Genomic DNA, 26,739 nt, shown 5'->3' on the forward strand with positions numbered 1-26,739 from the left:
TTTTGCTGTAATACCTTCTGATCTTCTTCCTCGTTTGACGTTGTTGGAACCGATCCAGAATAGCAGACATTGTGTGTAAATCGTATAATCATGTGCTAGTCGGTAAACCCTTCGTCAATGACTTCTGCCGAGCGCAGAAGGAACTAGGTGTTGCCAGTGGACGAATGTGCTGGATGAAGCATGTACAATCCGCGTATGCAAGGCAACTTCAATATCGTCATACTTTACGGGACATCACTATTCAGTAAGACACATCAAACATATATTTGTTCTCTGGGACATATACAGGGGACACGAAAGGCAGACATTTAAACACAACACACCCTCGTTGTAGAGCACTTCTGCAGCATCACGCCAAGCCCGCCTGAGATCTCGTTCGTGGGCCTGTTCCTAGCGGTCGAACAGTCTTTTTGTCGTAATTTCTGTACAGTGTGCTGTCAAGGACATGAGCAGTGAAAGCGTTGCGATACAGTGGCGACATACGAGGTAGTTATTCCAGAGGTATATTGATCCTCCAAGGCCTCTTTGGTCCACCAATCTGTCTTCGGATCTGGGAGGTCCAGACTATCGAAGCTAAATACACCTGCCGCAACGGCAAACCAACAGAAGACGGCAAAAATTGGGCAATCATCACTTCGATAAGTAGGCGACATGTAGAGGGTGTCGTTGTTGGTTCCCCGTCCACGAGCGAAGAAGATTGTTGACGTGGACGTTGACAAAATTCCAAGGTCGCAGTTCTCCACCACCATCTGCGTCCAAACCTATTAAATGACAAGGATTAGCTATTATTTTTGAGGCACTTCAGGGTTACGGGTAAACTTACTTGGACGATTATTCGTGTACGAGCTTCGGGGTTACTGGTAAGGGGGCCAGGCCATACGAAACGAATAGCAGTTCCTTCGGGAATCCGAACATTAGGGTCTTTCGGAATCGATTGCAGCTCGCCAAGAGTGTCTTTGTAAGCGGTGGGCGTTTTGTTTTCAATTGTGATGCTCATCGGCGGCGGTAGGCCCTCCTCGGAGGGTTTACAGACTAGCATGCCATCAGGAATAACGTTTCCTGAAGGAGCCGAGGACAGGTAGGGAAATTTCTTGCCAAAGTCGTGGCTCAGAGATTTCGTCTCAATAGCACGTAGCGCTGCCAACGCAGGACGGAACAGCGTTGCTTGAGACCAAGCTTCTATATCTTTCTCGCTACAGATCACCTGGGGTAAATTGCCAGCTGTAAAATAAGGATGTATCCTGGCGACAGGTTCGGAATAGCCGTTCGCATCCACCAAGGGCAGAGCCAACTGAAGCGTCTCCAACGCGCGGTCGAGGAGTTGAGACACGAGCCTAGGCAAATAGACCACTTTCTGGAGTTGGTCAGTGACGGTAAGGGTGATTTCGGTTTGTGTCAAGTCCTTTGTGCCTTCCAGTTTGCCACGTTGGTATCTACCAGGAAGGTCAGGGGGCATGACGCAGAGTACGTCCTTCAGAGTTTTGATCGCCGATATATCAGGTCGACCAAACGTGATGGCTTTGACCCACGAAAGCTCCTCGGCGGAACGTAAGTAAGGAATTTGTGAGGAAGTAGTAGTGTCTTGTGCAGGTCCCTGTAAGCAAATGTCGCCGCTGCTATCGGCCCTGCGCCTGTCTGAAACCTTGACTGCTTTCGGTGTCGCTGCTGGATCATTATCTGGCAGTGTGCGTTGATGTCGCTGCTTGGGTCGTGGCGTAGAAGCATCCATATAGGAATAATACAGGTGACCTTTGGCGAGATGTTAAGGGGAGACAGAAGACTGTGTTCAGCGCATCGTAAACTGGGTTCTTAAATACGCACTACAGGCGCTAGTTCTCCACAGCTGCGGGCGTGCCTACGCCATGAGGTTTGATGTAATTGTTAGGCTGGCAACCACGGCGCGGCAGCTTGTGGCATGGGTTCTGTACGAAGTGTATGAGCGCTCTCTTCTGCGGGAAGAGAATAATAGGGCTTAGCCTGGACTTAAATACTTCTTACGGGAAATTCGCTATTGTCCTGTTGGCTCATTAGTGGATATTTCTTAAACGTTGAGCAACACGATTGTCTCAGATTTGAAACGTACCTTTACAGAGGCAAATCTGAAATATAGGACAGCCTGTGAGGCAACCACCTGAGATTCCGTCGCCATGACTGAATCAAGGCATACGGCGATGGTCTTATGAACAGCGAGCTTGCACATGTCGTATCATTGGTCGTGAATAAGCGAGTATCCACCACAGAGCGTCGCATAATTCTCACTCGAATCTGGAACAGTTGGCGACCATTGGGGTAACCGAGCGAGATATGGCAACCGGCATACGGCAAATATTCCATCCTGAAATTTTACTCTGATGGCAGCAGACACGGTGCGATTGTACTCAGTACACTCAGGTTTGAATAGCGAGATCTCAGATCTTGAAGGTACAATCCCACTCGAGCGCCTATGCTCTAGGTGGCTATATAAAGACCGACCAATGCTAGACACTCCAGCTCATACACCCTTCATTTCGATTCAAAGCGAAGACTCCCCATTCCTGCTACATCTTCATGTCGATTCTGGTTTTTCCCGATCAACACTCCAATCCATCCCTCGAAACTTTCAGCTTACGTCGCACCGATGATCCCCAGTCCGACTTACGTCTATCCGTACGGAATCTCCATCCCATACACAAAGGACGCTCCAGTGTATACCGAGCTACATTGGAGGGTGATGTAGAGCCTCAAGAAGTCGCCTGCAAAGTTGTCTATGGGAAGCGCTCTATTGCCAAATTGCACAACGAAGTTGAGATCTATCAGCACCTTCACGACCTCCAAGGTGGCGTCATTCCCTACTGTTTGGGCCTTTTCCAGGGAGAAATGGAAGACGGACAGGCGGGGTGTTTGATTACGAAGTACTGTGGTAAACCTGTAGACGTCGAGCTGGCTTTCATGAACTGGACGTTTAAGTACGTTTCTCTTATTTTCACCAAATACGGTCTATGACATGCATAACTTCTTCTTAGGATGGAAACTATCAAGGCACTCTCTGCAATTCATGCCAAGGGAGTCAAACACAATGATTTTTCTGAGCGCAACATTCTAGTGGGAAAGGATCGAAGACCAATCATCATTGATTTCGATTGCGCACAGAAGGAAGAATGCAAAGTGACGGACGACGTCCATTTTCATACCGAAGAGCCTTTGCCCGAAGTATTCGGATGCCAGGAATTGTTCTCAGCCGCGAAGTTGGCTGATGCGTGGACTCCCCGTCAGTACAACTCTTCTTCGAAGGGGAGTGATTCCTAATATTACATTAATCTACAGGTGTCATCCCCTTCTTGCGGGGATACTCACCTGTGAAGTATGCGGAGTCCGTGGAGACGCTGATGTCGGCAGCTCCTGACGTCGTTCCTCGCGATGTAGCACGCTTCCATGCTGAGTATGCCATGGAGCGCTACAAGAAGGCACTTAGCAAGAGAGAAGCATGTGAACCATATGAACTCTAGATCTTTTACGCTGCACCGTATTACATATGTCAGCGTGGAGAATTACAATTTGTGCACCCCTTGATCAGCATGCAGGAGTCATTAGTCCACTTTATGGGCGCGTTAATAACGCCAGCCTCGTGCACCCCCCATTGGCAATGACAGACATCGACTTTGATGTAGGGTGAACAACTATGGAGGTCAACCTACGTGGGATGTACAATGTCACACGCACTTTTCTCCCGCTGCTCATTACGCGCAGTGGGAGGAAACAATCGTCAACTTGATGCATAGCTGAGAACGTTCCATCCATTGGGAAATGCGTATCCGATGCGCGTATTACAGACATTTATGATAGAGGTGGTGATACGCCACTAGCAGCGCGCTTTGTCGAGCGCGCAGCGCGCCCGGACGTTGGGCGCCGTTGCCGTTAGTGGCTGGTGCGTTTGGAGGATGCGCGAGTCAGTATCCGCGGCGGTGGCCGCTAATGTCCCGCCGTGATTGTCTCGGCAACACGTCGGACACTAAAGTAAGGAGACTGGTCTTATCCACCCGGATGATTAACGTTGGCGCCCTTTTCGAAGCTCGTAGTACCAGAATGTTATGATCATGTTGTAACAACATCAGTATATGGCCTCCGCACCTCTGAACTGCAGGAGCAGAAACTAACCTAAGTTGGCTCGGTCATCGGCCGCATCGGAGAAATTCGCTATTCTCTTCAGCGTTCTACAGCAGCTTCCTGTCTTACCTTCGCAAGAAGTATCAGGCCAATGCCACCGAGCGCTCGTCAAATGCCGAAGTGTTTCAACAGCGTTCAAATACAGGAATTCCAGAGATTGTCTATCAAGACTCTCACCCGTCCACGATGTCTGCACACACGGGTAAGTCATGTCGTTCGCCATGTAGAACGTCAGGTATAGACAGCAGAACGCAGGAGTCGGCTTTGTGCCAACCAAGCGCTACGACACCTACCCCGCCATCGATCCGATCAAATCCACTTTGACGGGCAAAGTCGTGCTCATCACGGGCGCATCGCGGGGGATCGGTAGGCCAATGGCCATCGCATTCGCGCAGGCGGCGGTTTCTGGACTCGTCCTCCTTGCGCGCTCGGACACTGCGACCACTGAGGCGGCATGTCTGGCGGCGCAGCGACCCGGACATTCGCTCAAGGTCTTGACGCTTGCGGTCGATATTACGAACTTAGAGCAGGTCTCCGACGCAGCCAGGCGAGTCGAAGAGATGTTCGGACGCCTTGATGTCATAATCAACAACGCCGGGTACGCGGATCCTTGGAAGACGATGGGTGAAACGGACCCCAACGAGTGGTGGAGGACATGGGAGGTCAACATGCGAGGGACGTTCAATGTCACACACGCGTTCCTCCCTCTCCTCACCAAGTGCGGAGGCGACAGGACTATCATGAATCTAGTCAGTGCAGCGGCACACTGGGCCATAAAACACTGCTCGGCATACCAGGTACGAGTTCCGGCGAACAAATTTATTGGCTGCTAAGTTCACCTCCTCTAGACGTCCAAGTTTGCGCTGATGCGGTTCACGGAACTTCTCATGGAGGACCACGGAGATCAGGGTGTCCTTGCATATGCAGTCCATCCTTGCGCAACGCCGACTGACATGAATGCGGATTTGCCTGAAGAGGTGAAGAAGAGACTGATCGACACTCCGGAACTGGCCGCGCACAGTATAGTGTGGCTTGCAAGGGAGCGGAGGGAATGGCTCGGCGGCCGCTACGTCAGCACGCAGTGGGACGTCGACGAGCTACTACAAAAGACGCAGGAAATCGTGAAGGGGGACAAGCTGAAGTTTAGGATGGTCGTGTGAGCAATCTAAGACGGTATGAGAGTAAAGATGGAGAGTAAAACCACGTCGTAGTGTTGTCCATGATGTCCTACGATGTAGTTTATTGGTAGGGTGCGCTTGAGAACCATATCAGTGTCTTTGGGATGTGCAGCGTTACTCTATGTACTCACGTTTCGACCGCTCGACCCAAACGCAAGTGTTCTCACGACGATCCCGCAAGATGTCAGCTCATGGTACTGCAAGTAGATCACCGATCATAAACTTGCCAACGGAAGGCATCTAACAATGCCACTACCCCCCAAAAAGTCCGTAGAAGCAGCACTGAGATACAAACAAGTCCCCGAGATACTCTGAGAAGGAAGAAAATGCTCGACGTCGTAGAGGAAGTTTAGATCACGTCTGGTCTTGGTAAGCCGCAGGCCAGAGGAGTGACGTTGACACAAAGTGTGGTCTGCTCGATATAGGAGAGGACAGCGACAGCATCCTTATCAAGTTCTCATTATCTATGCAGAGTACCGGAAGAACGTCCTTGGGAGACGCCAGATATTTTGCGTAGAAGGACAGTCGATTCCTAATGAACAAGATCCGACCAGTGAAGTCGGACGGTGAAAACTAGTCTATTCCGCAAATCTGGACTTACCTGCACTTATGGTTTCGCTGGAATAAGTGGTACGTAGCTGAAGTCTGAGTGGGAGAAACAGGCTCACTCTGGGACGTGATAGCCTTGTCAGTGAAACGGTAAATGAGTATAGCTTACTATTCACTACAAGGTTGATGTAGACTATACGTGACAAGGATGAGTCATGAAATTGTTACGACACAGAATACGCTGTATGATGCGCAGAGATAACACCAAGCATGCATATTACCGAGCGGGTGATTCTATAGAATTGACGCCGTTGATGTCCGACTGATGAGGAAAAGTAAATTTGAAATTTGCAACGCATGATGCCTGTGTGGTGATTTGGATCGAGTGCCTGAATTAAAGTTATCAGCTAGCAAGCTAGCCACAAGGTGTTAGCTAGTCTACGCACGGATGAACATGCAGAAGTAGTCACATCTGTGCGGTTGTCGTACAGTAAAATGAAACAGACAGACAACAGGATGCCTCTCCTCGCATCGCAGAACGAACGTCATGCGATGAAACAGATGGTGGGTGTTGGGTATAAGAAAAACTAAGAACCGTACGGCACACCTTCCTTGAGTAGCCCCGCGTGAGACTGGCTGGACATCAGATATCGGGATAATAGCAAAGCCGCAAGAGTGTGCTCCCTTGGTAGATCTGGCATTCAAATTTGTTACGCCAAGACTGTATCCGTCTCCAATGGAATTGAGGGTGTATTAAACACGTAAATTTCGAACGCGCATGCAGTGTAAATCCTTCCGGAACGCGCTGAACAGTACTTTTTCCGTGGTTTGGGCCATCACATCAATCACTTTCGGAGTTGCAGATGGGAAACGCCGAAAACCGGAGCGATTGAGATTTGGGATCCAGTTTGTTGGTAATCACCGCTGACCGCTGACGTTAAGGGGAGTCATAGCAGAGAGACTCAGAAATGGTTTGGCGACTCACCCAAGTACCATGCAATGCGGCAAAACTGGGGGACGAGGTTGCAATTGTGAACGCTCTCAGTCGCGCGACGCGTCACTAGGCGCTGGTCGGCCATCGCCGATCCTCTGTATTCCGTGTCTCCCGCGGGAAATTCTGAGTCCGTTTTTCCCGGAGTGAGCTCATCCCGTTCTTCCCGGGCCAAGCTCGTCGGAGAGATCGAAGTTCCAGATAACATATCGGTACCCAGCCTCAGTTATTCATGCGCCGAGGCTCCTCAGGCCGCAACGACACCGTGACACATCCGGGGCAGTCAAAGCTGGACTTGTCGTCAAGGCCTATATCAGAGAGATTGAAGTTGCTGGGCAGAGCCAGTGCTGTACAGCACTGTATAACATTCCATCAGCCACGCAGATCCCTGATAGATTGACCAAATTACCTGGGATATTTCCTCTCCTCATGCTGCAGGTCTACCATCTACCAGCTTTGCTTGATCAGCGTCAAAGTACGTTGATGATTCAGCCTGTTTCTCACCGAGACGCTCACTCCGCCCATCGGTCTTTCTGTCAGCTTAGTGGCGTACGCGCCCTGCAGGCAACAGAAGATGCTCAGCCGATTCGAATGATCATGGATTAGTGTTCACCCACAGCCGGTGTGCGTCCTCTCGGCATTCCAAGGCCGGACATCGCCTGCAGCCTGGATAAGAGGTATAAAGCTCGCACTTTGGGTCCACAGTGTTCCCATCCAAACAGCATTCCTCTCCACGATGCATAACGGTACATCTTTTACGGAGATCCCAGACTTTACTCAGGATCCTCATAACGGTTGGTCGCGTTCCCTACTACATCATAAGTGTAGTGTGATCATCGTGGAATACAGGGTTCTCCTTTGTCCCTACTCTCCACCACGACACTTACCCCTTCATCGATCCCAGCACTGCTGACCTTTCAGGAAAGGTCGTGCTCATCACTGGTGCGTCCAAGGGCATCGGGAAGGGCATAGCCCTCGCATTCGCCAAGGCTGGTGCGTCGGGCCTCATCCTCATCGCACGCTCGAACATGAAGGCCCTTGAGGCCGAGTGTCTCGCGGCACAGCGCCCAGGGCAGGCTTTGAAGGTGCTGGCGCTCTCCGGCGTTGACACCACGGACCCGTCGCACGTCACCGAGGCTGCGAAGAAGGCTAAGGAGACTTTCGGACGCCTGGATGTCCTCATCAACAACGCAGGCCTCATGGAGTCTATGCACCTGATTGCCGAGTCCGACCCGCTCGAGTGGTGGAAGGTCTGGGAGGTGAACATCCGTGGGACGTACAACGTCACGCGCGCTTTTCTTCCCCTGCTTATCGAATGCGGCGGCGACAAGACGATCATAAACATGTCAAGTGCGGCGGCGCACCACATCCTACCCATGGGCTCCGCGTACCTGGTACTGTCCGTTTTGCACCTGTTGCGTGCACCCTACTGACAACTGCTCCTCGTCGCCAGACAACGAAGCTCGCTATGCTGCGCTTCACGGAACTGCTCGTGACTGAGTACGGCTCTCAAGGTGTCATCGCTTATGCTGTCCATCCCGGATCCATCAGAACGGACATGGGGCTGTTCTTGGGCAAAGACTGGGAGCATACGCTCATAGACACCATGGCACTGGCCACGGACACGCTCCTGTGGCTGTTGCGAGAGCGTCGGGCGTGGCTCTCCGGACGCTACGTGAAGTGCTTGTGGGATATGGAGGAAGTCCTGGCGAAGAAGCAGGAGATCATCGACGGTGACAAGCTCAAGGTCAGGATGATTGTCTGAATGGATGCTGAGAGAATATATGAGGCGGAGGGTAGTACCAAAGTAGTGACCGTCGTACTCCTAAAGACCGCAGTGCCTTGCAGATGATGTAACCGCCAGTCATATTCGTAGAAGCATGATTGTGACAATCATATTGAAATCATTGGAGGCCCGTTCGATAAACTGATTCCTCTCACCATAATTCAAGACCTTGGACCCTGGACCGGTCAAATAAGTAATCCATAACCACGGCTATATGAATTCATTAGCATTATTGAGGTCCTGAAATTTCCGATGTCTGTCGCTACCGAGAATAAGAGGATAAATTACAGCAACAGCACTTCAATCACTCCACTCTGGCGTCACAAACCGCAAGCTATCAATGCTGCTCATGCTCACCGCCGAGACGGGATCAGGCGGCGGAGCAAGAGTATTCCCCGACGACACCGGGGTAGACGACAGTCCGGGACCAAGTTCCGTAGACACCTTCAGCTTAGAGGGCCGAAGGAACGCGTTGGGGAGCGCATGACTCGTCTGAGTTGGTTCACCCTTCTCCTTCTCCCCCCTCTCCTTTATCAGCTTCTTCGCCGGCTTATCCTTGACCTTCTCCTTTCTCTTGGTCTTCCATCGACTCTTGCGCTCACCGGTCTCACCGACACTAACAGTGGACGTGATGGTGGTCATTGCCATGTGCATTGGGACCACGACCTTCGCGCCCTTGGCCCCGGACTCGTATGAACTTGCACGGGCTCCTGGATCTTCATACGACTGTGGCATATACGAGCTGAAAGGCGGCCCGTCATCCAATAGTGAAGACAGTGGCGAACGCGGACGTGATATTGGAATGGGAAGAGAAGACGACAGAGCTTCCTCATCCGCAGGTGGTGTCTGCGGACGCGCACGCACGGGCGGACTCCGCGAAGTATGCCACAGCAAGGATTCCATAGATGAGAAGGTTGCCAGCGCAGGAGGAGGCGAACCTGATCTTGGGCTACTATCGACATCGCGTCGCGTCCTGGGATTGTCAGATGTGCCCGCCCACGCAGACGAGACGACTGACACCCGGTTTTCCGGGGCGCTGGGTTTTCTCGGACGTGCCTGTCGCGTGCACTGCCACTGCCTTGGCAGATCGTCTGCCCAGGATTCCCATTCCCGCTCAGAGTTACTATCGCTTTCGTTGGACTCTTCATCTGAGCTCTCGTCACCACTGAAGTCACCCGCAAGGTAGTGGGGGTGTGCGCCTGTCCAAATAGGGTCGTCCGCATCAGAGTCCGGGCTCATTGGATCAGTGTCGCCAACGTTAGACCCCTCAGATTTATCCTCACGTCCACCGTCGTCATCAGGTTCGCTGTCGCTGCTTTCCTCTCTTGTGACACGTCGAGCTCGTGTCTTGTCTTGAATATAATCAGTCGCTTCCGAGCCAAGCAGCCAAGCCTCTGTTGCACGTCCAACCTCGCCAAGGCCGGCACGCCGTGCGCGAGTGGCAACGGCGAGACGCCATTCTGGATATGGACAAGGAGCCTTCAATGACGTCCCTGTGCTGGTGGTTGGGGCATGCCTATGGGTCTCTTGTGGACTTGTATGGAGGGAGTTCGCTGCCCGGGAGGACGGCGACGCATGCGATGTGTCAGGGAACCTGTACCCCTCAACTGGATGGGATTGAGGAGACAAGGGAGAACGATCTGGGGAAAAGAACGAGGAAACACACGTGCGAGGGGCATCCCTATGTAGAACTCTCAGAACGTTGGTAAACGCTGGAAACAGAGTGCATCAGCATCCAGGTATCAAACGCGTGAACGGACGTGGCGGCTGATCGCGAACAGCAGCGATAAAGATGGTCTAAAGCTTTATCAACACACCTTCATCCGTCAACATATCCATAATCACCCAAACAGCTTCATCCTCTACCTTTGCATCGTCTTCGAGACCTTCATGCATGATACCTGCATTGCTACCTATGTGGGCCAGCTCATCTTTCGATCCGCGGCGCCACCAACCGCCCCCATCGAGGCTCCTGCGCTCTCTGTGCTCTTCAGTTGCCGTACTTGATAATGCACCGACGCCTGCTCGGGACTGAATCTCATGAGCTTGAGAGGGTGGATACACCCGAAATTTGGCGCACACGATGCGCGAATGCCCGTGCGTGTCGCCTTCGAGATCGCTCTCCTCTACCGGTGAGCTGGGATGTTGCTGTATGTGCGAGCGCGCCTGTAGCGCTGGTGAGACGAGAGGCGTACGTGCCATGCTGCGCGACGGACTCGCCATTGGAATTGGCATGGGAGTGGCAGAGGAAGGCGGAGAGGTCGGGCGTTGAGGTGAGAGCGTGCGCCGGAACATGTGGAGCTGCAAGTGCTCGGCCCCGCGTAGAGCTAGCAGCGCGCTCATAGATGAGCTATGCGCTGGCGAGGGATCCTAAGAATAAGTTCAGCTTCCATTCAGGTACGCCTCAAACAAAATGGCGCAGCGCCCAACACTGTTTCCGCGTTGACTGGCAGCGCCCGACGGTCAACCCCTCGCTGCGAGTGGCGTCAACACAAATCATCAGATGGATCATCCGCGATAGATCGAGACACATACAGAAGCCGTCGGGACTCACATTACGGTGATTGTAGAGCTTAAAGACGCCCTGGTGGATGACAAGCCATCGCACGCGCCATTCCATCTTCCTACGCCTGCCTCTCTCCCTCTGCGAATCTTTCGCTTCCTCGCCCTGGTCATCCTCCTTGCGCTTCGTTCGGTGCTTTCGCAGAACGTCTCCAGGTGTCGCAGGGGCAACGCGGAGAGCCCACACGCGCGCCTCGAAGTATGGATGGACATAGTCGCCCAGTACACCACGCGGAAGGGATACGAGACCGGGCCCTGCATGTAGCTCGAGGAGCTCGTACGAACGGAACCCATACCACGACAGGTGAAAGTGATCCTCGAGAAGTTGGCTGGTAGAGAACGCGATAAGAGAATACCGCTCAGGAATAGTAGTAGAAGGTTGGTTATGAGAAGAGGACGAAGCTCCAGCCGTGGACGCAGGTACAGATGGGCCTGGCGTATATTTGAATTTGAGGTACTGCGCGTCGAACTCGAGCTCAGAGTCAGTCTCAGAGCCGTTAGAGCCGTTGGCGTCCGTTCCAAAAGTGATGGGAGAAATTGGACGAGGTTTGCGACTTATAGCAGAAGGGATAACTGAGGTGGTGGGTGAAAGGAACTTGGCGAGCAAGCACTGTTTCACCTGGCCAATCGACCATGATGGCTGCAAGTGCGTGACCAGCCACTGATCAGTGGGTACTGTGGCGGGTCAGGAGACGACATATGAGGGAGATGGAGGACACGCACCGAACCTGCAAGCTATGGGCAGCGACGGAGAGGTCGGATGGCTCATTCAAGCACAACGTCCACGTCAAATCGGCGATCGCAATCCATGTGCCCTTCGGCTCTTCCCGGCATCTTGCGAGATTAGGGTTCACCGGTATTGGCGGAGCACTGATGAAACGTCGAGTTGTAGTATAAGAGGGAGAATTATGCAGGTTGTAGTTAGAGCCAAAAGAGACGTTCGACACGACAGCAGGATGATATACATCTAGGCACGGGTGACGTCTTCGCTGGTCTTTGCAAAGAGAATCAGGATTTTTGACGAAATTTATCTGGTGATAACGTAGCAAGCTACATTGCAATTAATCAAGACGGTGCTACGTATACGCGCGCTCACTTGGCTGACGGGCAAGAAACAACCTCAGGATACTTACCTGCCATAAAAGTTAATACACCTACCGCTTTCAGACCTCAGGGTCGCAGATAAACTACACCAAGTAATAACTTGCACCTCTACATAGAAAGCTGTGAATCATATATACGCAATGACCTCGAAAACCCTTCTAACGAAATTAAATTGAAGCCATAACCAGAACTTTCAAACAATATCATCCTGGATCTTCGTGTGTCGCCCTCCGCATCGAATCTCCTGCTTTACGCCTCTAGCTAACTGATGTCACAATCGCAGCTAACACAGGGGCAGACAAGTGATTCCCCCTGCTTTAGAACAAGCCAAAAAATACTATGTGCTGCAAGCTTATGCGTATCAATGAGTGATGCGAGGGGTAGGGGCGAAACAGAGGCACTCAACTATGTAGGCGTTAGGCAGGGATGTGAAAATGCCAGGACACCGCCGTTACCCGCGATTGACTCCATTCAGCCTATACGCAAGAGAATTTGCTGCCAAAGTCGCCAATTTAAGATTGTCGCTTCAGTGACTTGACAAATGCATCGTTACCTACTACTTCGCTGCGAAGGTTGGGCATGCCCCGAAGTCAACGGCCCCTGAGTTACTTGTAGCTCCCGTATTTGACGGGCAGGGGAATAACGCGAGCGGTTGTTACGTCGCACGGATTTTTACCTCCTTCACCTTCCACCAATCGAGCGGATCGCTGAGCGCGAGCGGTCTGGGATGCTCCATATAACCGTCATCGATCCCCAGTCATCCGTTCTACCTTCCAGCCGCATTCGCGACTTCCTCGGGGTCCGCGAAATCCGTTGTGAGTGGAAGCAATTTAACTAATTGTACAGCCGCCGCACCACAGACCTGTAGTCTGCACAGGTTCGCGTCCTACGAGAAACGAGAAGGAAGCCAGAAAAATTGCTTCAGAAAATGCAGCCTGGAAACACTCAGGCAATATTTAACCACGCATCAAATTGAAACAAGGAGGCGATGTTGAAGTGGATTGTCACGATGTGCTGGACCTGTCATTTTGGCAAAAGATGCATTCGAAACCGGGTGAGCGCCGAATTTTTATCCTAGATATGCTTCGGGTTACTACAATCTAGACATGTGAGCATTGATACCATGTATGCCAACCAATACGCACACGTAAGATCCGCGGGACGGGTCAGTCGCACCTCCGCAGCTCTCTGATTTCTCCGTACCGTCAGATGACCAGCTTGACCTTAAGCTTATCTCCAGCTACGATCTCCTTCTCCTTGGCGGACAGCTCATCCACGTCCCATATGAAGCTCACGTACCGCCCGGCCAGCCACGGCCTGCGCTCCCGCGCGAGCCATACAACGCCGTTCGCCGCCAGTTCAAGCGTATCAATAAGCATGCTCTGCATAACGTCGGGTAACGCCTTAGCCATGTCGGTGGCAATCGCACCGGGGTCGGCAGCATAGGCGAGGACGCCCTGGTCCCCGTGTTCCGCCATAATACATTCTGTGAAACGTAACAGTGCTAACTTGGACGTCTAAGGATGCACAAACAATCAGGTTGGCGTGTCATCCAGTAGTAGGAGAAAGCGTACCGTGTAGGCAGAACCCTGAGGCAGAACGAGGTGGGCAGCAATGCTCGACATGTTGATGATAGTCTTGTCGCCTCCGCTCTCGATGAGGAGCGGGAGGAAGGAGCGTGTGACGTTGAACGTCCCACGAACATTAACTTCCCAGGTTTTCCACCACTCGTTAGGGTCCGACTTGATAATGGGGAGAAGCGTCTCCATAAAACCAGCATTGTTAATCACGACGTCCAGGCGTCCGAAGGTCTCTTGAACCTTCCTCGCAGCGTCGTCGACATGCCCGGGGTCCGTGGCATCAACGCTAGAGAGCGTCAGCACTTTCAGTGGACGCCCGGGACGCTGCACAGCGAGGCACTCTGCCTTGAGAGTCTCCATGTCGGAGCGCGCAACGAGCACGAGGCCCAACACGCCAACTCTTGCAAAGGTTAGCGCGGTCGCCTTGCCGATGCCTTTGGATGCGCCTGTGACGAGCACAACCTTGCCCGGTAGGTCGACCTTGGCGAGGTCGATGGCGGGATACGAATCATGGTGTGCAGTAGGCACAAAGGTGCGGCCTGTGCTCAGTCGTTGGTGAACTGTGATTGCACGAAAGAAAATCACGGCTTACCGTTGTGGGGATCGAGAAGGAAGTCCGGGACGTCGCGGGCAGGGGAAGTAACATCGGACATGGCTAAGAAGGCAACGTCTGATGCGGTTTTAGGAATGTCTGAATGTGAGAAGATCTGGTTAAGTGATGCGAGCTTTTAACTTACGATGTAACGTGGCTTGATAATCAGCGTTTCGAGCAGCTCAACGCGAAGGTCTTCCCGAGATGCTGAATCATTCACGATTTCGCTGACGAAGAACAACGCGTCGCAAAGTAAGGAGTCATTGCTTACGCAGCATTAAGCCTCCCTGGCGGCCAGGGGCATGCACTGCGCACGCAGTCAGAGACCAGACATGTACGTGGAAAAAACATTTGTGAAATTTATGGATAGATACGAACACTTGCGTGAAATGCGACTCATCCTCATTCAACTGCATTTCTGCATTCAAAATTTGCCAGGTTGCTACCGGAAACAACAAGACGCATATACACAACACACCTTTCGGACTGGTTCTGCGGAGTAATAGGCCCTCGCACATAGGGCGGACCTTGGTTGTCGCCCCCTATTGGAGATGAACCCCTGGGGCCCTGACCAATCGTGAGCTTTCATTTTGCAACCCGACCTACGCTGTGTTCTTTCCAAATTCGATGATCGACCGAGAGAGGATAGATAAGCGCTGGTACACCGCAGAAGTGCAGAAGTGACACAATAGGCAGTTGCTGTAGAACAATACTGTCCACCTATTCTCCGCGTAAGCTATCACCGTCCTATATAGGTCCGTTGATGCACAGCACGATACTGGACTAATTTTATGACTTGAATCCCTCATGAATTTTCACCCAAACGGGGTTTCTTCTATAGATTATTATCAAATTTCCAGTAGCGCAACAATCGGCTGTATCAAACAACTTCACGCTTCAAGTACTATTCACACATAACAGCTTCTCGAGCCAGCTTCGCTGCGTCACCTTATCATTTCGATCATACCATCATTCTGACCTTCAGCTTATCACCCGCCACGATCTCCTGCTTCTTCGCCAAGAGCTCCTCGACGTCCCACTGGCAGCTGACATAGCGGCCAGAAAGCCAGTCACGACGCTCCTTGACGAGCCACACGAGCGTGTCCGTGGCACTCGCCAAGGTGTCTACGACAACTTCCTGGTATTTCTCTCCTATGGACGCCGTTATGTCCGTCGGAATCGAACCGGGATGTACAGCGTAGGCGATTACACCTTGAGACCCGTACTCCAACGCGACCAGCTCGGTGAGGCGCAAAATCGCCAGCTTCGAGGTCTGGTAACAAGTGAACGCGTGGGCAGACGAGGAAAGGCAGAGATGAACGAGCATACCAGATACGCAGAGCACGTGGGCACGATGAGGTGAGCAGAGAAACTCGACATGTTGATAATGGTCTTGTCACCGCCGCACTCGATTAGCAACGGGAGGAATGCACGTGTAACGTTGTACGTCCCGCGGATATTCACCTCCCAGACCTTCCACCACTCCGCAGGGTCGGAGTCTGCGACCAGGTGCAGGGGCTCTACCAGGCCCGCATTGTTGACGAGAATATCTAGGCGTCCAAAGGTTTCCTTGACCTTCTTAGCAGCATCTGCGACCTGTGTCGGGTCCGTCGTGTCAAACCCGGAGAGCGCAAGCACCTTCAGTGACTGTCCAGGACGCTGTGCAGTCAGGCACTCCGTCTCGAGGGCGGTCATGTTAGAACGAGCAACGAGGACCAAGCTCGACACCCCAGCTTTGGCGAACGCAATAGCGATGCCCTTGCCAATGCCTTTAGATGCGCCAGTGACCAGCACGACCTTGCCAACCAGGTTGGCCTTGGATATATCGATGGCGGGATACGTGTCGTGGCGTACGGTAGGCACGAAGGTGAGACCTGCGTTTCTGTGTCAGTGAATGTTCACGGTCTCAGATGGAACGCGACGGACCAGTGTGAGGATCCAAAGTGAAGTCTGGAGGCTCTCCGGATGGCATAGTAGACTCAGACATGGCGCAGAAGACGATGCTCGGATAGGACGACATGGCTTCTGATGCGACTCTTTATACCTTTCTTGCGGCAGCCGTTCGGGCAAGCGCGTACGCTTGCACAAGATGTATTCAATTGCCGGAGGTATGCACGCCTCAGGATGCTGGCCGGATGTGCGAAGCTCTGCGAGCAACGAGGGGCTGAATCATCCACATCTTACGGCGGTGATTTAGCGATGTGTGGCATCAGTGTAGCCAACGCAAACCCGGAGATCAGACTTGCAAATAGTGGGATACTGTAACGGGATATTGCTTGAGGTCGAAATGGCAACTGCTACAGAACGTACCCGTGGGAATTTTCACGAGCCCTGGTCGGTTGCAAGTTGACTTGCGGTTCTGCAAATTCTCTACCAGAAGAAGAGACTGGACACGCCGGGAAGCACGGAGTTATCATCGACCGCAGACCCAGGCCGAGGGTGAGGTGGGCGGCACGGTGAGACACATCACCCCTGATCAGCCGACAAGTAGACACTTCATCATCGAGCTCAATTTCAAGAGAGATCTCACCGTCTTTGAGCTTACCACCATCCAGATCCTCCATCTCTGCGTTCTCCATCGAGGTGAGTCAACTGGTGGATATTCTTGTCACATTGTCAATGTTATGTTTTGATTCTGCTGAATCAATGTCGCCGAACATTTCTGGCGATTTTCCCAGTCGGTTTGATCACTGCCGATCATTTGCCCCGACAGGCCCATCCGGAGATGCTGCCGCCATTGGTATCAATTCCTACCATTCACCCTCCAAGGGATTGGGACATTCGTGATTTCCCCTTCTGCTGTTATTCAGTCTCAGGTGAAGTAGTAGCCAACTCCCGGAATCGATGCGCGGAAGATTACTGCAGGTGTATCAAGTGGGAATCGGCCTTTCGATAGTCTTCATGCTGGAGGGAGCGACCAAGACCAGGCCCGACACGCCAAGTTTGGCGAATGAGATCGCAAGTGCTTTGCCGACACCCTTGGACGTGCTGGTGAGAGAACTATCTTGCCAGAGAGGTTGACTTTGGGAGGATTGATGGCGGGATGAATGTCACGGTGCGTAGTGAGCACAAAGGTGAGGTCTGCATGTCCATCTCAGTGAGCGCCCACAGTCTGAGCAGAAATGCGACGTACCGGTGTAAACAGAGTGAAGTCTGGAAGGTTACTAGAGAAGGCAGTAGAGTCGGGCATTGTAGAAAGGACGATGCTCAAAGTTGCGAACTTCTCGACCTCATATATCGTTAGCCAGGCGGCGCATCACCGCTTGCCAAGCGACTACGTATACAGTATTCATTCTGGTTAGTATGAGCTTTGCCGCATTGCGTTCATCTGCGGCTTCGGATACTAGTCAGTGTACCGTTTCAATCTGCATCTCAGCGCGATGAAGGTGCTGTGTCAAACATCTACGCGTTACTCTAGTTGCCAGATACAGATTCAAAATGTAGGAGTTAATCACAGAGAAGCCCTATAGATAACACAGTAAGCATCTCAAAGATCAAAACAAGCTGAAGGTACCCCACTGGGCCTTGCTTCGGGCTTTCGCTACATGAATGACGAGGCTCACGGCAAGTTATGCATGTTACGACCCGAATCCTCTTGGATCAATCTACATTTCATTTTGACATTCACGGCACTCTCAATTGGAAACTGGCCTCCAGTAGTGCCGCCATCCGAGTCGAGGTAATTAAAGGATGAACGCAGAAGCCTTGGGCGCTCAACATAAGCGCCACCAGGTGCCGAAGTTGTTATGGAACAAAGTTGTCCGCTCGCCGCTTGGGCCTTGTCTCTGCTGTCTGCAGGAAACGTGACCTGAGCTAGCTTTATGCATTATGTCTTTACTTTCATACAAGGTTTCTGTATCAATAATTTATTTCACAGCTCAATGTCTGTGCTCCACCAACAGCATGATATTAAGTTGAGACTGCTCGCTCGCAGATGCTACTGTGGATGACTCAACGTCGACAATAGTGATAGTGAGGTATCAGTAAGGGTCACCATGCGCAGAGACGCTGCTAGGTATGTACTACAACACGAAGCTCACACAATCATCCTAAATTTCAACTTATCCCCCTCAATAATGTCTTCCTTCTTTGCCAACAACTCCTCAACATCCCATTCACAGCTTACATACCTTGCACTTAACCATTCTCTACGTTCGCGCACAAGCCAGACCATGGTGTGTGCCGCAAGCTCTGGAGTATCGATGAACGGCTTCTTGATTTCAGGTGGAACATGGGCGTTCATGTCGGTCGGCGTCCCGCAGGGATGAACCGCAAAGGCAATAATGCCTTGAGGGCCGTAATCTGCCACGATTGACTCGGTGACGCGCACGACGACGAATTTGGACGACTAACCAGTACATTCAGGTTCATGCGCGAGGTAACAAGATCAATGTGCTATTACCTGGTAAGTGGATAATGCTGGCATTGACTGGTGTGCAAGGATACTCACAATCAATTTGCCGCCTCCACAGTCAATGAGAAGAGGGATGAACGCTTGAGAGACGTTGTACGTCCCACGGATGTTGACTTCCCAGACCTTCCACCAGTCGACCGGATCGCTGTCCGCCAATAGCTTCAGCGGACTCATGTAGCCAGCGTTGCTAATGACGATGTCCAAGTCTTCTTGACCTTCCTGGCCGCATCACGACCTGCGTCTGGTTCGTAATGTCAACAGCGAGGGGAAGAATCATGACCGATTGACCAGGGCGCTGTGCCGCCAAGCATGCCGCCTCAACAGCTTCGGTGTCTCCGCGAGCGAGAAGCACAAGGCCAGAAGCCCCTGCTTGGGTGAAGGCGACTGCGATAGTCTTCCCAATGCCTCTCGATGCGCCGGTGACAAGAACGACCTTGCCTGACAGGTCGGCTTTGGTAGGGTCGATAGCTGGGTAAGTGTCATGGTGCGTGGTAGGGACGAAATAGGAACCTGCATCTGCGGTCGATGATCTCGAATGTAGTGAAAACATGGAATGACTGACCGGAATGGTGAGGCATTGTCGGCGTTGTCTGTACTCGAATGTAGGGGACCATCCACAGATCTGGAGCTTATATGGCTGCGATTCGCCTAACATACTCAGCCGTCAGTTGTGGATGTCGATGAACTGACGTCACTTACCAAACAAAATCTTTCCTCTGATATCGCCCGATGATCGGAGAAACATACTTACAGCCACGACCGCGACAAAGGTCTGGTCTTATGGGCAGACTTTGTCCATCCGAGGACGGTCGCGAGGTAGAGCATCTACCATTTGGTGTACTCACTTGATTCCATGCCCTCGGTGTTGAGGTCGGAGCCGTGTAACTTCTTGTTGTCGAGGGAGGTACCTTGCGTGCGGAGCGGTGCTTGGATATCTGCCGAGAGAGGTTGGATAAAGTCATGTTGCGAGCAGTGACTAGCATGAGAGGGAAACGGTGAAACATGAGGCTGGCCCTTCTGGCAACTGATAGGGATAACGAGTGCATCAAATACCGAAGATATGTACACCAATTTGAGGCGCTGAGTTCCACGTTCAAGTTCGTTAGTAGCCGCCCACCAGTGCGGTCACAGCGCATCGGCGAGAGTTCCTCGACGTAGTGTTCGTTCCGATGAACAATGTTCTGCGAGTGTCTTCCATTACTCGTTCTGCTTCGCGAACCTCTTGAAGAATCCGATTGGAACACATCCAGCCCCAGGAGGTAGGTAGGTGATTGCGGACGACTTGCGGGTCCGAGACTCCTGCGCCAAGTCTTGTCACGCTGATAGGTATGTACTACGGCCAAATGACCAGGACCGCCTCAGTCAGTTCGTGGTGACTGTTGTCCATAAGGTGCAAGACAAGTATCCGCGCCTCTCACGCTTCACGGCTCCGCTGAAGATAACAATGACACCCTCTCGACGTTCGTTGACTCGCAGGAGGCAGACCACTTCACTTCGAGTCACCCGCTGCCAAGTCGTCCTGACCGGCACTGGAGCCATCAAATCCTAGTTAGTACGATTCACAGCTATCCCACAACCCGAGTCATGACTGCTGTCGTGCATATAACATTATAAATGGAGAGGTGATCTGCGGCAAAACCGTACAAGGGCAACAACCCTCCACACACCAATAACAGCGGCACAATCCCGGATCTACAATGGGAAAGATAAGCCTGAAACAGATCACTACGGTGCGTCTTAGTCTGTGACACCATTGTCTCAATCACTGACGCAGCTGGTGGCATCTAGCGCCACCAGAACAGCGACGGCTCGACGAAGTCTGCACCATGGAAGCTCGGAAAAGGCGTTCGCGCGGGACGGCGCAACCCTGGACGCAATGACGGATATACCTGGAACGGTAGCAACTTCGTCTGCGGGTCAGATATTGACGGCGGTGGATACGGAATTGAGGAAGACTACCCGCACGAGCTCGAGTGTTCGAGCGGCGACACACATGCAGTCCGATATAAGGACGCGGAGATTCAGGTTCCTTCTCTGTACGACATCTCCCTCGGTGACATCGCGAAACCAGAGAGGAAGAAGAAGAAAGGTAACTCGATGCAAGTCATCGCAGATCTGAGCGAGCGCTGAATGATGTCGTGTAGTAGCGACAGGACCTGCGCGGGAGTTCGAGATGGTGGACTCAGTCCAGCGAGTGATCGTGCTGGATGACTTTGAGCTCGGGTACGAGGAGAGGGTAGAAGCCATTGAGGACGAGTGGGAAAGCATAGAGAGGGAAGACAAGATCCGACCATTGTATTCAGCGATCTTGGCTGGTACTCCAGGTTGAAGACAGATGACTGCACGGAACGTACTGATAATGAGACCCACCGAGAGGATAGAGGTCAGTAATATGACCGTGGAGCATAGTGGAGCTGGACAACGTACTTCCTGGAGAGAGTACAAATTCGCCATGGAGCCATCATGACCTGAGTAGCATAGTGTTGTATCAAAGTGCTGGTAACTACAGAGTGGACGCATCGGGGCGATGACGAACGTTCAAGGTGATCTGGAGAAACGTAATGCGACGGCGTGAGAGCTTCGGTGTAAGAGTCTACAATCGAACGCTATACAAGCCGCATGTACTCACACTAGCTGTCAAGTATACTACAATACAGACGACCTCCACGCAATGACGTTGTTGCAGTGTGGTGGAAATTTTCACCCCGCACACTTAGTATATTTCAGCGATTGTGGTCACTGGTAAAGTTACTCCGACACACCTGATATATCGAATTCATGGCAGATTTCCGATCGCGAGCAAGAGAACCGCGCATCGACCCACCAGCAATAGAACGTGTCCAGAGTTGTCGCCTCAGCATAGATGCAAGTACTGCCACTCTTCCCTTCTCACTATTCGGCATACTTTGAGCGACAGTTATGAGCTGTTCCGCGCGCCGTTGTCCGAATGGGCTACCGATAAGAGTCCACTAGAATGGCATATAAGGGCATCGTCCACCGGGTCTGGAATTTAGACGTTGTTGGAACTACAAGCACTCTTCTGAGAACACAAAAAAAGTATGAACGCCGTTTTAACGTTGACCTAGAGTTAGCATAAACGACTGTTGAGGAAAGAGGCTTGGACGTTGCCCAAGTCGCTGCTAGCTCCGAGTTATCCCGGACGGTTGATATAGCGTCCCGATATGGCAGGCGTAGTCGTCACCCTTGGTTAACAACAAATTTGCAGTACGGGAGTGAGGGGCTGACGATGCCCGTGTAAAATCTTGGAGTAACCATAGACACACTAATACCGCTGCTGTCGTCGAGGCAAATACACATCATAATTTGTGGAGCTGCAGATACCTGACTGAAACCACATATATTCTTAAAATCCTCCAGCATTTATGAAACAGTATCGCAGATGATCCAGAGGCTGTGAAGCAAGTATAGACGGGATCGTAAGAAATGTGACTATACGGCTAGCTGTAGTATAAGCAATGAGCCCTCAGCCGCATCCTCTCCTTGTGTATCGCAATGGACAGTCGAGCCTGCTTGAGGGCTTCTTCTTCAGGGGTGCCCTCCGGTGCCCGAGTTGCAAGCATCTCTGGGGTATCAGCATATTCGAGCGGCACAAAATATCCCATGTAGCGCAAAGATCCTGAAGCAGGTGTAGCGATCGGTGGTTATGCCATGGCACGGAGATACACGTACTGGGTTTCCATACGTCAACTGATTTACACGCCAACCAAAGCTCTTGACACTGGTCCCGCATTTCACGAGGCTCCGGAGTATTGAAGATGATATCTGTGGCAGCATAGCAATCATGCTTCTTTGCGCGGTCGAAGTCGATTATGAAAGGCTTGTTGTCGTTGCTAACCACAATGTTTCTTGGAGCAAAGTCACGATGCGCGACGCCCGCATTATGGATCTTTGACATAGCTATAATAAGATCGTATCTGCCGCAGGGACACGGTCGGGAGTATTGGTACGCCGCATTCTGCGGATAGTAGAGCTGCTTACCTGAAGGTCCAACTGGTGGCAAAAAACTCCTTGTACAAACGTTCCCCGCAATCCTGCAAAACGAGGCACGCCGAGGGACCATCCTCCAGTTCACCCTCGAAGAGCCCAAAACACCGCGGAACCACATCCCCTTGGAGCTCTGCGATCCGCCAGTACATGTCGACTTCATTTCGCAGTCGAGCGACGCCTCTCTTCCCCAATACAACCTTACAGATCACGGCTTGTGCGGGCTGGTTGGGGATTTGAAGAGTAGCGGTATAGATTACGGAGTGACCATGATGGATGCGCAGCGTATTCGTTGCTGCAAGTTGCAGATTGCTGTTCGCATCGTCATATCGAGCAAGCTCGTAGGTAGGTTTGGGAGATGTATAGGAATGTTGGTCTGGAAATCTGAGGGTGGACATAGCAGCAAGGTGACACCAGTACTAAGCAGTTGAAAGTTTATACATTAACGTTTCAAGCGTGACTTCTGCAGACGCGTCTGTGGCACAGCACGTGCACTGTTCAGATGAACCTAGAAAAGAACAATGGCATACGGCACCGTTTGTAATCGACAATGCCCTTCACTGCGTCCTGAATTAACGAGTACATATCAGCAGCAGAATTTCACAAATTGATCGTGTCGCAGTAGACTGCTAGTAGTGGACCATGGTGCACCCCGTCATCTCCAAAGATCCACCAATGACACCGAAGGATTAAACGGCGCTGGCGTTGACACGAAGGGGCCCCTACTCACGTCGTCACAAAATTTCATTCTATGGATAGGCGGTGAGTGGCTATACTCATGAAGATGCACGGTATTCATTACGACCACGTTTTGTGACTCGTACTACTTCATTTTCTCTCCATTCCTCCAGTAGTACACCCAAAGAGCGCCTATAGTTGTTCAGCAAACGTGTCAGTGATTACACGCATAGAAGCACCAATTGTGCGCATGCCTAGAACTCTTCTTGCTAGTAGGAGTTAGGTGAGAGCGTTGAGACTGGGGCTGGTACGCGTCGCCCACAGCGCGACCTACCAGTTCGCCTGCACGATAGACGTCCATGGAGCAAAATGCTAGCTTATCTGCATCTCGGGTTTGTCGGGCCGTTCATCGGTGCACAACGGACACATCCAAGACCGACTCCGAATGGCGACCAAGTCCAAACAATCGCGAGGTTCAAACTTCAGCAGAGAAAGCATACACGTTCTCAAGATCAGTACAGATGCAAATTTTGCTTTGACAAAAACATCATACACGTGCCCGGCCTCTCTTAATTTTCTCGTACACCGCTTTCAAACTTCGCTCCTCTTCCCCCAGCCCGAGTGCATCCGAGCCCGAGTCTCTCAGAGCTTCGAGTTCGTGCCCTCAAGGAAGCGCTTCTCCGCCTCATCGAAGTTGATCACGCTCCAGATGGCGTTGAGGTACTGCAATTTGTCAGCAACTTTGACGCAATGGATTATAAGAAAGGGGACATACATCGGCCTTCACGTTGAGGTACTGGAGGTAGAACGCGTGCTCCCAGATGTCGACGCCAATGATGGGCACGTGCGTCAGGAGAGGGTCCTGGTTCGCCGTGGTGACGATCTCGAGGCGCTTGTTGGACGGGTTCAAGCCCTACGGTACCGATTCTCACCTCAGCGCATGGTTAGCACCAATAGGCTGGACACTCACAAGCCAGCCCCACCCAGAGCCCTGAATGCCTGCGGTGGTGGTATTGAACTCCTTTTTGAAAGCGTCAAGAGAGCCGAACGTCTCAACGATGGCCTTCTTGAGCGGGCCGTCCCTGAGGGAACCACCAACGCCCTTACCCTCAGAAGACGCGCCAGCGAGGTTCTTCCAGAAGAGCGAGTGGTTGATGTGACCTAGAATTGCCCCCGCATCAGTTCACTTGCGCCTGAGTGAGATCGCAGGAAGATCGCGAGGAGTACGCACCACCGCCGTTGAACCGGAGGGCAGCCTGGAGGCCAATGCGCTCCCGAGGGGTGCTCGCCTTGGCGTAGGCTAGTTCAGCCGCGTTGAGAGCGGTCACGTAAGTTTGGTGGTGCTTCTTGTGGTGAAGCTCCATGATCTGCCTCGAGATGAAAGGCTCGAGGGTATCGTAGCGGTAGGGGAGGTCGGGGAGCTGGTGCTGTCCGGTAGCTGCGGCGGCCATGGTTGTACTGTGCTGGTCCGAGATGGAGGTTAGGAGAGAGAAGGACAGGAGCAGCGGCGGTATTTATGGTGGTGTTATCGACTCTCCTGATCACCTACTTATGCAAGACTGATGCCGATAGTGACGTTACTCTCACCACGTGATGCAATGGTTTGCTCAGCATTTGTTTTACACCGTCATCTTTCTCCCATGGATTAGTCCGACAGCCACAATCTCTCGCTCAGCTTCTGTTCTCCACTCTCGAAGCTTGGCGATGCGAGCACAGACCGGGAAGAAGGGTTCCCGAAGAGAGTCGTGCGATCGCGCGTTATGACGCGTGAATTGGTACGTGTTCGCAGATCTTCCTGCAATTCAATAGGCCGTTGCAAGCCTGACGACATTCCACTCGTCCTGGCACAAAGCGGAAGGAAATGCAGCAGCAGGATCTACGTTCAGCAGCTGGCAGGAGAAGCCTAGTGTTCATGAAAGAGGCAAAGACAACTCCCTAGACGAGTCTTCGTGATGATGATGCCAGCGATGCACGGCCCGGGTCGGCAGGCTCAGAAAGGGCGGACGGCTAAGGACTACAGCGATTATCAACTACAGGCTTGCGGATTTCAGGTGAATAGAGATCGCCTGTGCGTGAATCTCTCCGACGTTTAACAGGTGCAGACTTCGTCAGAAGTTTTCCTTTCTCATATGTTAGACCCATCCTTGTTTGACTGACAGTTGTAAGGCTCTCGATCAAAGGATAGAACTTCAAATGAAATCGTGATCTGCCCTGTATCATACGGCCTATGTTCATGACAGGAAGTACGTGACCGTGCCGTTCATCTTCATGCGCTGAACGTCGCAAAATTACAGTTGATCACGATTATGTATGCGCCGATCCGTTTCATTGTGAAGGCTAAACTGCAGCAATTTCGGAATGCCCGCATCCTTGGGTCCAGATGATCGTGATCTCGGATAGTTCTCCAGGTCGGACGCACCGCATACTCGTGTCTGTGGTTCTCTTGACTTCAGAACTTCAAGATCAGCAGGAAGAGCTGATTGTTCCTGTGGCTTCAGCGAAACGAAACGCGTATCTTAATAACTTGATTCTGCTTGTGTACTTCGTCCGCTGTCTAGTCGCCCCGCCGGTGTTTCCTGCTGTCGTCTGCTTGAAGGTAGATCGGGACAAAGGGCAACTGATCCATGAAACCGATCTACGCATATCCCGGAGGGACACACTGTAATAATTGCCAGAGGCCCGAGCTCTTCAGAGGCGCGCTTACCTCGGAATGGTACTTACGCTGCCTACCAATCGATTTCAAATCACTACATTGGTGAAGACGCTCTCTCGTATGGCACACTAACATGGTCCTGCCTTCGTGCCTGACCAGAACGTCGAAAATCCACACCTACGTAGGTCTGGTCGCAACCTTCAACTCGGTAACCGTCACATCCGATCACGTAGATCAAGCTTGTTCCAGCCCCGCTTTGTCGATGCCACCATGCGCCATTCTGAATGCTGTCTGCTTCTCAGAGCTCGTGATTGAAGAGAATAACTTTGATGGAGCCTGGACGCACTGGCCAACTTCGTCCGAAAGAGGAAGGACCAACAGTAAACCGATCGCACCGGTAATTTTCGCTATTCTTTCCAACCGTGCGACTCGATTTACTGTTCACCTAAAGCTTCGAGGAAAAACCATCGGAATGGATCCCGCCAGTCAATAAGATGGAGCTTG

The 26,739-nt window shown here is 52.0% G+C and overlaps 11 protein-coding genes across 11 annotated transcripts; 4 read left to right on the forward strand and 7 right to left on the reverse strand.

The window, feature by feature from the left end:
- Window positions 1–349: 349 nt before the first annotated feature.
- SCP_1700360 (hypothetical protein) lies at window positions 350–1,729 on the reverse strand (the record flags this gene model as incomplete). Its single annotated transcript, XM_027764824.1, has 3 exons — window positions 350–434; window positions 484–761; window positions 824–1,729. The coding sequence occupies 3 exons, from the start codon at window positions 1,727–1,729 to the stop codon at window positions 350–352; spliced, it is 1,269 nt and encodes a 422-aa protein (XP_027620625.1).
- An 818-nt stretch (window positions 1,730–2,547) lies between these two features.
- Window positions 2,548–3,485, forward strand: SCP_1700370 (hypothetical protein; the record flags this gene model as incomplete). The annotated part of the gene is made up of 3 exons (XM_027764825.1): window positions 2,548–2,945; window positions 3,003–3,247; window positions 3,304–3,485. 3 exons carry the CDS (start codon window positions 2,548–2,550, stop codon window positions 3,483–3,485), a joined length of 825 nt encoding a protein of 274 aa, XP_027620626.1.
- Window positions 3,486–4,329: 844 nt separating this feature from the next.
- SCP_1700380 (Short chain dehydrogenase citE) lies at window positions 4,330–5,303 on the forward strand (the record flags this gene model as incomplete). Its single annotated transcript, XM_027764826.1, has 3 exons — window positions 4,330–4,345; window positions 4,399–4,940; window positions 4,992–5,303. 3 exons carry the CDS (start codon window positions 4,330–4,332, stop codon window positions 5,301–5,303), a joined length of 870 nt encoding a protein of 289 aa, XP_027620627.1.
- Window positions 5,304–7,597: 2,294 nt separating this feature from the next.
- SCP_1700390 (Short chain dehydrogenase citE) lies at window positions 7,598–8,626 on the forward strand (the record flags this gene model as incomplete). Its single annotated transcript, XM_027764827.1, has 3 exons — window positions 7,598–7,655; window positions 7,711–8,255; window positions 8,315–8,626. 3 exons carry the CDS (start codon window positions 7,598–7,600, stop codon window positions 8,624–8,626), a joined length of 915 nt encoding a protein of 304 aa, XP_027620628.1.
- A 321-nt stretch (window positions 8,627–8,947) lies between these two features.
- Window positions 8,948–11,978, reverse strand: SCP_1700400 (hypothetical protein; the record flags this gene model as incomplete). The annotated part of the gene is made up of 4 exons (XM_027764828.1): window positions 8,948–10,359; window positions 10,465–11,017; window positions 11,202–11,884; window positions 11,933–11,978. The coding sequence occupies 4 exons, from the start codon at window positions 11,976–11,978 to the stop codon at window positions 8,948–8,950; spliced, it is 2,694 nt and encodes an 897-aa protein (XP_027620629.1).
- Window positions 11,979–13,518: 1,540 nt separating this feature from the next.
- On the reverse strand, window positions 13,519–14,546 carry SCP_1700410 (Short chain dehydrogenase citE; the record flags this gene model as incomplete). Its single annotated transcript, XM_027764829.1, has 3 exons — window positions 13,519–13,830; window positions 13,888–14,432; window positions 14,486–14,546. 3 exons carry the CDS (start codon window positions 14,544–14,546, stop codon window positions 13,519–13,521), a joined length of 918 nt encoding a protein of 305 aa, XP_027620630.1.
- Window positions 14,547–15,446: 900 nt separating this feature from the next.
- SCP_1700420 (Short chain dehydrogenase citE) lies at window positions 15,447–16,505 on the reverse strand (the record flags this gene model as incomplete). Its single annotated transcript, XM_027764830.1, has 3 exons — window positions 15,447–15,758; window positions 15,815–16,359; window positions 16,412–16,505. The coding sequence occupies 3 exons, from the start codon at window positions 16,503–16,505 to the stop codon at window positions 15,447–15,449; spliced, it is 951 nt and encodes a 316-aa protein (XP_027620631.1).
- A 2,016-nt stretch (window positions 16,506–18,521) lies between these two features.
- Window positions 18,522–19,477, reverse strand: SCP_1700430 (Short chain dehydrogenase citE; the record flags this gene model as incomplete). Its single annotated transcript, XM_027764831.1, has 4 exons — window positions 18,522–18,833; window positions 18,888–19,044; window positions 19,115–19,415; window positions 19,462–19,477. The coding sequence occupies 4 exons, from the start codon at window positions 19,475–19,477 to the stop codon at window positions 18,522–18,524; spliced, it is 786 nt and encodes a 261-aa protein (XP_027620632.1).
- A 1,119-nt stretch (window positions 19,478–20,596) lies between these two features.
- On the forward strand, window positions 20,597–21,228 carry SCP_1700440 (hypothetical protein; the record flags this gene model as incomplete). The annotated part of the gene is made up of 3 exons (XM_027764832.1): window positions 20,597–20,629; window positions 20,688–20,988; window positions 21,044–21,228. The coding sequence occupies 3 exons, from the start codon at window positions 20,597–20,599 to the stop codon at window positions 21,226–21,228; spliced, it is 519 nt and encodes a 172-aa protein (XP_027620633.1).
- Window positions 21,229–22,357: 1,129 nt separating this feature from the next.
- SCP_1700450 (hypothetical protein) lies at window positions 22,358–23,302 on the reverse strand (the record flags this gene model as incomplete). Its single annotated transcript, XM_027764833.1, has 3 exons — window positions 22,358–22,536; window positions 22,590–22,834; window positions 22,899–23,302. The coding sequence occupies 3 exons, from the start codon at window positions 23,300–23,302 to the stop codon at window positions 22,358–22,360; spliced, it is 828 nt and encodes a 275-aa protein (XP_027620634.1).
- Window positions 23,303–24,224: 922 nt separating this feature from the next.
- On the reverse strand, window positions 24,225–25,033 carry SCP_1700460 (Superoxide dismutase [Mn], mitochondrial; the record flags this gene model as incomplete). Its single annotated transcript, XM_027764834.1, has 4 exons — window positions 24,225–24,305; window positions 24,358–24,495; window positions 24,553–24,743; window positions 24,814–25,033. The coding sequence occupies 4 exons, from the start codon at window positions 25,031–25,033 to the stop codon at window positions 24,225–24,227; spliced, it is 630 nt and encodes a 209-aa protein (XP_027620635.1).
- Between the last annotated feature and the right edge of the window lie 1,706 nt (window positions 25,034–26,739).

Source organism: Sparassis crispa (genome assembly GCF_003851025.1).
Source record: "Sparassis crispa DNA, contig_000016F, whole genome shotgun sequence".
Lineage (NCBI taxonomy): Eukaryota > Fungi > Basidiomycota > Agaricomycetes > Polyporales > Sparassidaceae > Sparassis > Sparassis crispa.